This window comes from Hipposideros armiger, unplaced genomic scaffold, assembly GCF_001890085.2.
Source record: "Hipposideros armiger isolate ML-2016 unplaced genomic scaffold, ASM189008v1 scaffold_284, whole genome shotgun sequence".
Taxonomy (NCBI): domain Eukaryota; kingdom Metazoa; phylum Chordata; class Mammalia; order Chiroptera; family Hipposideridae; genus Hipposideros; species Hipposideros armiger.
Genome location: NW_017731634.1, coordinates 1,660,594 through 1,671,312, shown reverse-complemented (window position 1 = coordinate 1,671,312; position 10,719 = coordinate 1,660,594). Strand labels below are relative to the sequence as shown.

The 10,719-nt window shown below is 52.9% G+C and overlaps 1 protein-coding gene across 1 annotated transcript in view; it reads right to left on the bottom strand.

The window, feature by feature from the left end:
* The window catches only part of SSU72 (SSU72 homolog, RNA polymerase II CTD phosphatase), a 23,027-nt gene extending 13,208 nt beyond the window's left edge, over positions 1–9,819 (bottom strand). The window contains exons 1-2 of the mRNA XM_019658495.1: positions 9,620–9,819; positions 650–793 (exon numbers count right to left, since the gene is read on the bottom strand). Coding sequence (XP_019514040.1) covers positions 650–793; positions 9,620–9,699 — 224 coding nt within the window. The 5' untranslated portion in view covers positions 9,700–9,819. The remainder of the gene's footprint in view (positions 1–649; positions 794–9,619) is intronic.
* Between the last annotated feature and the right edge of the window lie 900 nt (positions 9,820–10,719).

Below are 10,719 nucleotides of genomic sequence, written 5' to 3'. Positions count from 1 at the left end.
AGTGGGCCAAATCAAATCTGATATTGTTTTACCTTTTATTTGGTGTGTGGAAGGTGTGCGGAAGAGGGGGTAGTCTTATACGGCGAGTATATACAAACTCTGTATTTTGAGTGGAAATGTTAGGGGGTCGTCTTATACGCCCAGTCGTCTTATACGCCGGCAAATACGGTAGTTTCTAGCACGCTTCCTTTGGTAGCGAACTCGGCCCTTTTACAGATCAGACCCTCTCAAGACATCCGTCGGGATGGAAGCTGCCGGCCTACCCACACGTGTGCCGTCAGCGCACACCCACAGGCACACACCTACCTGCGAAGGGAAGTGGGCAGCCCTGCGGGGAGCGGCCCTGGGTCAGTGGTCTCTGCTTTCCTCACCTCGGCGGCTGGTCCGTGTCAAGTCACAACCTTCCCCTCGGCTCTGCCAGCATGACTCCCCTTTACGTTGCGTGCTCACTGCCCGGGCACCGCACGTGACCTGCCCCAGCAGCGCCAGGGACAGAAACCTGCTTCCCTCAGGTGAGAGGAGGGTGGTCTGCAACACACGCGCCCGCCCCCCACACCCCTGCATCGGAGGTGAGCGTGGGGCTGCATCACAGCCACACCTACCCGACATGACCACACTGGGGTCTTTAAAAGGACCCCCACTGGGATACAGTTCTTTGTCTTTTCTAAGGAGATCGTTATACATCTGGTCATATGTGGTTTTGAAATCATAAACGTTTGGCTTGTCGGGCGCGGGTCCTGGAAGCTTCACGTGAGTCCCCGTTCCAAAGGACCGGACACTGAATCCCCGTTTGCTGAAAAACACAGAAGGAGAGACAGAGTCACAGTGGGGCTCAGTAAGACACAAATCCTGAAAGAAGGGACATGAAATGGGACATCTGATGTTAGAGAACATGTTTTTAAATCCTTAACTTTAAATATTTTATTCACAAATTTAACAAGTCCTGTAGCATGTTACACAAAAGCCAGCTGAAACCAATGCGAACGGGAGACAAAGGACCCTTTGGTCCCAGTGACAAGGTGCGTTTGCAGCATCACCAGGACTCTGGGAGTCCCACAGGACTGGGAGAGGGGTCACCTCCACGTCTGTCCCGACCAGTCCTGGCCTCTGCGTTGGGTTCAGGCTCCCAGGACCCTTATCTCTAGATTCCTAAGAAACGCCTCAAGACTTGACCACACACCCCACCTCAGGACACTGTCCACACAAGTTCCCAACACCCTGGGTTCAGGCTTGCCAGGAAGCCAGAACTGGGCACCCAGCCTTTCTCATCCTCGCCTCAGCTGCCAGCCCACAGCTGTGGGTGCTCTCTTGTAACCTGCAGAGTCCAAGATAAGGGAACCAATCACGTTTCCTAATAAACGGAGGGAGGGAGTACATGAATGCAGCCCTACTAGCGACCATTTATACCACAAGAAAGAAATGCCATCTTCCAAGTGCTGAAGCCCCAAGACACTCTGTCCCACCAACGATCACCAGCCTTGGGTCTACACAGCAGGCCACGTGCACAGTGAGTCTGCTACAGGACTTGTGTTCGAACTCAGTAAGAAGAAAAAAGTTACGCATTAAAAATGTCTAAATAAATGGACTTGTCATCCAGCTCTGCATTTACAAATCATGGAATCCGTGCCTATGAAGCCCCCCAGCCCCCGACAGAGGACCTCAGAAAGACCGCGTGTGTTTCCACCAGCACCTACATGCTTCTGACAGGCCCAACGGGCTCTGGAATTGCTGTGATTCCAGTCTTGAGCTTTTCTGTATTTTTTATTGTCGTGACTTGGGATATGTAGCCGTGTGGGAGGTACCACTGGCTTCCAGGGGCCAGGGAGGCTGCTAAGCCTCCTACAGTGAGTGAACTGTAAGCCCCCAAGCTGTGTCTGCAGGGCCAAGACCGGGAACCCTACATACATGAGAGCTCCTTCGAAAGTTAAGTGCTGACCCCGCAAGACAGGGACGTACGTTTCTGGGAAGGAAGTGGTATGTCTCACTCCTCAGGGGAGAAGTGCGCCGTATGGAGAAAGCTCAGGCCTGTCATGGGCTGTCCTCTCCCACTGCCACGGCAGCACCATGCAGGAAGGACATGGTCCCTTTTCTCACTGCTGTGTCCCTAGCACCTACAGCAGTGCCCGCATGCAGGAGGCACACGACAAACAGCTGCTGAGTATTGCGTGGAGTTTTACGAGGAGGAGACGCCTCACCCAGCCGGGGCAGCTGGAGGGACCGCGTGGCTCGGGATAATGCGCTGGCACCCAGCAGCAAAAACCTGTCACCCCACCAGACACCTCACTTCCTGGAGGCCACCACCCCAGACACTGCGTCTGCCACAGGCCCAAAGGGCGTTCAAGCAGCCAAGCTGTAGCCACAGAGGATGAGATGGACCTGTGGGTCCCTCCACACAGCAGCACTTGCCACTGGAGAGGGGTGAGGACAGCGCAGGAGGGAGGGGCACCCCTGCGAGGCCCAGTGCATACCGAGAGGGTACAAAGCAGCTCCCCTCTGGTTCAGGTTAACACTCCTCCTAGGTCCTTTCCCTAGCAGGCCCCCAGCCCCGAGATGAAGAACATGGCTGAACAGCAGAGACGAAGGCTCACAAACCAAGGCCCAGACACCCCCGCCCGCCCCCCGCGAAGACAGAGACATTTCCTCTGCCTGATCACAACTACAGACCCCGATGGAAAGGGAGGCAGGAAACACGGACGACAGCAACCCTCGCCATGACCGGGGGCGGGGGAGTTGGCCACAGAGCCTGGACGTGCACAGCACACCTCACCGCCTCCCCCAAACCTGCACCCATTCCTCAAGGACTCAGGTAACCTACGAAAAGAGCAGGATCTTTGGCAGAAGCACCAACAAGCCTGATGAATGTCATCATGACCACCATGGGGGGGTGGGGGAGAGGACCACAAAGTTAGCAAAATGTCCAGCACAAGGACAGGAAAAGGCACAGCAATGGGGAAAGCCATGAGATGGGAATGTAGTAACGGGGGCGAAGACCCTGGACAGAACCAAGGGTTTCCAGCTGCAGGATGGCAGTGTGTCACCTACAAGCGCCCACAGGGCTCCCAGGGCTGCAGTGCCTGGGCCTGACCTGCCTGGATGACGTCACCTGGCCAGACCCACCAACTTCACTCACCTCATGTCATCTGGGGTTTGAGGTTTCACTGGGTGTCCAACTGGAACATTTGCCACTTAGTCTGCCCATATCCCAAAAAGTAAATCATCCCAAAACTAACTTCGCCCAACCTTTCACCTGGCTGACCCGTGACGGCTTCTAAGGGTCACCTGCTGAGTTTCCACTAGGCCAGGTGGGGATCTGACTACGGGGGCCTCTCCTACAAGGAACTGCCTCTGCCATTCCTCACCACCCTGCCCAACTTTCTGAAATTTCACCAAGTGTGTTTAAAAATAAAATCAAATGCAATTTGTTCACAGGTGGCGAAAAGGCTAATTAGCAACAGAAGTGCTGTCTTCTAAGCTGGTGCAACTGACATAACGGCCCATCTTGTGTGGTGACAACAGTGCAGAGTGACAATTTGTTTCACAAATTGAACCGAATGCTATAAAAAATACTCCTGACAACCAAAAGGCTTTGTCTTAAGGGCCAACTATTCTGTACGTTAAACCAATCTCCCAGACGAGTATTTTCAAATGTCTCCACGAGTATCAAAAATCTATCATGAAGAAACTACCAAAGAAACTGTCAAATTTGGGAAACAGAATTGTTTCCACTGTCATCCCATGACTAAGGGTAAAATAATCACATACAAAATGGTCATTTCTGTTTTCTACAATGCAATTATTAATATAACTTCGAACACTGTTTTGACTCAGACTGAAATCTTAGACCGGTGCCCCGCTTCTGAAAGTACAGCCTGTGAGGACATGATGCACTCGCCACCACGTCGCCCACACCACAAGTGAAGCACGCACTACTTGTCAGCCCCACGGCTAGCAATGCGATGACCTCCTGTGCACAAACCACTCCTGCTCACGAGGACCTCAGCTGGACGACGCCTGCCTGCAATTCCTCTGTGGCCAAGACACAGAAGAAACTTCTGAAATGTCAGCATTCCCCAAAATGTATGTTCTCACTGGCAAAAAGTGGGCCCCAGGGCCGGCCGAGTGGTGCGTTGGTTAAGAGCTGGCCTGGGACGCCAAGAGGGCCCCGGTTCGGATCCCACATATGCGGGCCAGTGACACTGCCCTCTGCAGCTAAGAAGCTGAAGAACAGCTCGACCTGGAGCTGGGCTGCCCAGAGTTGCTGGCAACGGTGTAGGCTGCAGTCCCTGCTACAGTGGGTTGCCACGGGCTACCATGTGTAGCCAGCAGCCAGCGTGAGCGGCTGTCCAGAGGCCGGCGACTGATCTGCCTCGCCCGGGAAGAGCGCAATGATGGTGCCAACTTGGGCCAGTGAAGCAACATCCTCCACAACTAGACTTAAGAACAGAACGACAGCAACTTGTGTGTTCTCCTTCCCCCAATTCCCCAGCTCTGTTCCCATCCCCCAATTCTGCAATAAAAATCTTTAAAAAAAAAATTCAAAAAGCAGGTCCCAAACGCACCTCAACACACGTCGTGTACGATCTACTTCCTTCTTATCCTCCCGGAAGGTCAAACACAAAAGCAAGCGGCTTCTAAGCATGAGCTTGTGGCAAACGCAGTGTTTCGGCTGCCTGTCGGTGCCCTGCCAAGGCATCCCTCATCCTGTGGTTCCTGGACTCTTGCTGCTCAGGCCACCTTGCTCTGCTGGCCACCGTGGGCCTCTCCAGCGTCACCCCCACATAGGGGGGTAGGCCCTCAGTATGTGGGGCTTCAGGCAGCCCAGCAGCATGGACACCACCACCGTGCTTCCTGCCAGCACCACATGAGGTGGTCCTAGGGATCCTAAGCACGGAGGGACACGACCCTAAGCTGGGAGCCTGCACCGGGCCCCCCCGGGCCCTGTGAAAATGCCTGGAGAGGATGATGCTACCGCAGGTATTTCAGCTGTTGGTGATGTTACCAGGCTTGGTCTACCCGGTTTGTCTCAATGTTCACATTCCAACAGAAACCTCCCTCCAAACCACCCCTAGCTCCACCTTCTGGAGACAAAAGCATGCAGCCCCTGAAGACCCACGCAGGCAAACACATTCCCTGTGGGCACCTCCTTGGTGTCCTCTGCCATTCTTAGGTCATGAGTTCAGATCCTTTCACCTTCCCACACATTACCAGTTCTTTCTTCAAGTGTTCTCAGAACCGAAATAGCAGACGCAGTCACAGGGCGGCAGGACCCAGCTGACCACCCTGGTGAAGAAACGTCTGGGGATGCGTGTAGACCAGAGAGGGGTCTAGCTCCATGACGGGCTGTACCCATGTCTGGCGCACGCAGATGCATGACCACTCAACCCTTAGCAGCTCCAAGACGTGGTCCCAGCACCTCGGTCCCAGTGACTTGGGACCGAGCTCTAGTCATGACCGAGAGCCCCAGCCCAAACTGGACAACCACAGGACCTCGACTGGCTGCCACGCCCCCCACATCCTGGGTCCATCCTCCATCTGTGTTTTTTCCCAAATGAGCCCCAGTTCTGTTACTCATCTATCAGTGACCAGAACCCCTTGTGTCCAAATCCCTGCTGTCACTCACAAGCAGGGGCTCTGGCTCTGGGCAGTCTCCTCACCTGTGTGAGTGAGCCCGCCCTAACAGTTGTCAGGATGGCCTCAGGTGAGGTTTGGAAAGTACCTGGTACGGAGAGCTCACAAGATGGACTCTAACCTGTTTCTTCCCCACTTGCTCCCCAAAGCACATTGGCCAGGGTGTTATGACTGAAAATAGACTGAGGTTTCAGTCCACCAATTTATAGCAGTCTGTCTTTAAATAATCTGCTTCGAATTGCTATAATTATAAACACAGCGTCCAAAAATCGACATGCCCCTCAACATCTAGGAGACAGATCAGAACCAAAAATAAATTAACTGGCTCCAAAGGGAAATGTTAATTCACAGAGTACAAAGAACAGGAGGCTCTGTGGGCTCACAACAGCCTTCCTACACCCCTAAATCCGAAAGACCCCTAAGACTGGCATTTGAAACAATTTAGTCTCAAAAGATCAAAAATGATCACCTCAGGGTGACTAGCGAACATTACAACCAGCTCCAGGAAGTGCCAACACGTATCACCATTTGTATTCCACTTGTCAGAAAAACGCGAGCTGCTTTTCAATAGGGCAAAAACAAAACAGAGCACGTTCAACTACCTGCATTCCTTTTGCGATTTCATTTCAGTTGGTTTTTGTATTTCTATCCACCCTGTGCACACAATTTTCCTGCTTTTTCCACTTATCATACCATTTTTCTATGCCTTCCACAAACATCACCCATCTTTAAGGCCTAAGTCTCTAAATCTGACTTTCATAAGCTCTCCTAGTTGTAACAGAAACCATCATATAAATTTCTTAAAGATGCTTTTAAACCCTACAAAAATCCAAATAAAGCCACAATCATTTTTCAAAAGTGAAAATGACATGGAAAGTTGTTCAACCTCAACAGCAATTTTAAAAGTCGAGGAAAGTGAAGGGGCGGGTCGACCGAGTGGCTCAGTAGGTTAAGAGCTCGCTCAAGAGTACGAGCTCTGAGCAACAACAGTTCGATTCCTGGCCCAACCTGAGCTGCCAACAGGTGGCAGGATGGCTCAGATAAAAAAGAAAAAAAGTAAAGGAAGGTAAGATCCATTTTTTTTAATCCTGGTAGCATGAAAAGGTGAAAATAATACCCAGATTATGAGGAAATGGGAATTATATACATAGATATCTTCTGGAGGGCAAAAACGTATGAAAATGTAAAACTTGCCTACCTTTCACTCAGCAATTCCACCTCTAAGAATTTATGCCAAGGAAATACCCAGAAAAGTGTGCAGATATTTCTATGGCACAAGGATGCTGACATTAGAAGACTGAAAAAGGAAGCCCAACTGTCTGTGGGGTCGCTTACCAAATCCATCACTGCACAGGGTCCCTGAGATTGCTGTGCTGGCCTCACAACCTGCACCATCAGGCAGTATGAACAGATAGATTCAAATTCCACACACCCCAGTGAGAGCGGAAATGAGTACCGAAATCAAACTTTGTTCACATTACATGGCAAGAGATTACAGAACGTGACTTGGGTCTCCCGTTAAGTGTGGATATGTACTATGATCTTTATCTTCTTCAACGTCCACATATTTTCTACAGTGAGAATTATTTGCAACATGCAAACACTACTATTTTAACAAAGGAAAACACCCCCAAAATAGGCATTTTAGAAATTAAAGGTTCATGTCTAAAATAACTTCACATTCGTGATATCAATAACATATGCCCTCATTCTCAGTCTGCTCTTTTTATGAGTATATCTGAAAGACAGTAAAACAGGTCAAAGCACACACAAGAGTTCCTACTCGATGGTTATTCCGAGGGGCTCTTCTGCACCCCTTTTCACAGGAGACCCAATGCAGCCACTTTGAACTTGTCACCTATAGTGACTGTCTCAGGGAATCAGAGATGCGGGACAGTGCTGACTTCCTTAACACAGCTGCTGCAGGTAATTCAAGTTTCCCTTTCCTAAGATTTCATCCCAGGTTTGTTACGCAGATACAGCAGAAGGGCTTAAACAAAGGATCACCATCCAGAACCAGCAGAATGGGGCAGTCTCCAGATCTTTATTTTAACTGAGATGTTAAATTTTATTTTCCTTGAGTAATTTTCCAGGAGTGTGAACCTTGCATTCTTTTGCTTAAATTTACCAAACTTTTTAAAATTTTTTTATTGGGGAGTTGGGGGATAAGAACAGCGCTGGGGAATTGGGGGAAGGGGAACAGACAAGTTGCTGTCCTTTTGTTCTTTAGTCTAGTTGTGGAGGACGTTGCTTCACTGGCCCAAGTTGGCACCATCATTGGTCTCCTCCCGGGTGAGGCAGATCAGTCGCCGGCCTCTGGACGGCCGCTCATAGCAGCCACCGGCCACTGGCCACACACGGCAGCCCATGGCAACCCACTGCAGCAGGGGCTGCAACCCACGCCGTCGCAGGCGACCCACGGCAGCCCAGCTCCAGGTTGAGCTGTTGTTCAGCATCTTAGCTGTAGAGGGCAGTGTCACTGGCCCTCACATGTGGGATCCGAACCGGGGCCCTCTGGCGCCCCAAGCTAGCTCCCAACCAACGCGCCACTCGGCCGGCCCCAAATTTACCAAACTTTTAATGACTGAACACATGAACGCAATTTGGGGATCTGACCCAGCACAACTAATTCTAGCATGATTCTAGTTGTAAAATAATTTTAAAGTTTAAAAATGTTTAGGGCGGCCAGGTGGCTCAGCTGGTTAGAGCAAGCACTCTGAGCAACAGGGTTGACGGTTTGATTCCCACATGGGCCAGTGAGCTGCACCCTCCACAACTAAGATTGAAGGACAACAACTTGACTTGGAGCTGATGGCTCCTGGAAAAATCAGTGTTCCCCAATAAAGTTTAAAAAAAAATATTTTTAGTTTAAAAACAACCTTAACATCGACTTCTTATGTTCAAAGCATACTACACTCTACCAAAAAAATGACATTAAGCGAATACTGTGGACAGTGGGTAGATGTTGGGCAAAATTAAACTCCTAATTAGCAGATCGTGGACACCTGACACTACCAGCGTCAATAAAAAACTAGAGTGTGGGGGGATTCTAACTTTCCCAGGTTACTCAGGAGAGTCAAAGCTGGATTGATGCGAGAAGCGAGCCACTGCGTCCCCTAATGTCCACACAGGAAAGGCAGTTTCAACTTTGTTTTGCTATCAAAGTGAACGTGTATACCAAAATTGAACGTAATGCAGGTGGTCAATTTCACATTTTGGGGAAGTGGTTTGGAACGAAACAACTTTATCAAGTGGGAGTAAACTTTTATTAAAGACAACACCAGCCCAAAAACTATCGACTGGAGGCTTTGGTGGGTGGGGTGGGGGTTGTTTTGTATGAGACTTGAAAATGTTGACGGAAACAAATATGGAAAATCATGCAGTTAACAAAATAGGCTGTTTCTGGGGGGGTTTTAAAGGCTTGTTCTGTCCTCAGGTCCTGTCCTGCAAGTTTTCCAACACAGTTGATCAAGGACCCCACCACACGCCCTGGCGACAGTCGCCAGACACTACCATCTCCTAGACCCTAACCTTGGTCTTGGCACTTACAGCCTCACTGGACAGCCTTTTACAGAATGCCCACTATTACTAGGTGCACAGACACCCGTGCAAAGTGGACGCAGATGGCATCGGCCTTTCGAGTTTACTGGGAGCTTTGAGGTTTCCGAGACCTGGGAACATTTCAGCTCAGAACCTGAGTTTCCTCGCGAGGCTAAGCATACGTGGGGTCGCCGCGCGGCCGACCGAGCCTTGTCGACTCCTCGCTGCGCTCGCCCCGGGAGCCAAGAAGCCCGGACTTGGGGCAGCCCCGTACCGTCCTCCCGGCCGCCGGCGTCGGACCTGCGGGGCGGGGGTCCGGGAACCGGGGCAGCCCGGCACGGGTCGGGGCCGTCGCTGCCCAGCAAGGGCCGGGGAGGGCAGGGGCCGGAGGGACGGCCGGCTGGCCGGCGTCCGACGGGGAGCGCTGGGCCAGGGCCGGGGCCCCCACTACCTGAGGATGTTGTGCGCCTCCATGCTCCGGTTCTGGTTGCTCGAGCACACCACCGCCACCCGCAGCGGCGACGACGGCATGGCGGCAACCCCACCGTCCACACTCTCCAGCTTCGAGACTCCCACCCAGCCGCGCCGCTTCCGCACGACCAAGATGGCGGCCGCGACGCCCGGAAGTCGTGACGCAAAAGCGGCGGCGCCGGCGACGTCGGCGTCGGGACGCTCGGGGCGGGCGTGTGCGCGGCGACCTGGCGGCCTCCCCGCGCCGTCCCACAGAGCCCCGCCGCAGGCCGAGGGAGGTCTGCCCCACGGACGCCAGGCGGCGAGCGCGCCGCTGCTCCAGGAGTGCGCGGTCGAGACCGGCGCTGGCGCCCTGACGTCACGACGTCCCAAGGCCATCGCCAAGACTGACGCTACTGCTCGGCGCCCGTGTGTTACAAACGTCCCGCCGTCGTCGCCAGGAGTGACGCTGCGCCGCCAAGGAGGAGTTGGAGACGGATAATCGCGCGACCCGGGCGTCTCTGCGCGTTCCCTAGTCCCGGGGTCTTCGCTCCCGCCGCGACCCGCTGTGCGCTCACCGTCGGCCGGTCCGTGAGCCCCGTGCCGGCCTCCCGCCCCGAGGCCTGCACAAACGTCCGCACACCGCTCGCCTGTGAAAACGCTGCCAAGTTTAACATGTAAATCAAGATGTGAACGTATCTAGGGAGGGTTAGAGAGGAAGCGTAGGGGGTGTCAGGTGTCAACACGGATGACAGAGCCCTCCTAGGCAGGAGTGGGGACGGCCTGTGGGAGGAGCCCTACAGGAAGAGCTCGGGGTAGGACCCCGCGCTGGCCGCCCCTCCACGGAGCTCCCGACTCCCCTCTCTCAAGTACGTCATCTTGGTCCGGGCAGCACCGTCACCGGGCAGGCCGGCCGGCCGTGGCTGCTCGTGCAGGACTTGATTCTTCCTTTTCCCCGAATAAATCCTTTCTGCGGACGGTACCCCTTGTCGGCTTCTTGTTTATAGTCGGCACAGTGGGGCTCTTCGGGGACCCAGAGAAGACCCCCATGGCTCCAGGGCTGGTGGGCAAACAGGTGTGGCGCCCACAGAGCCACCTGAG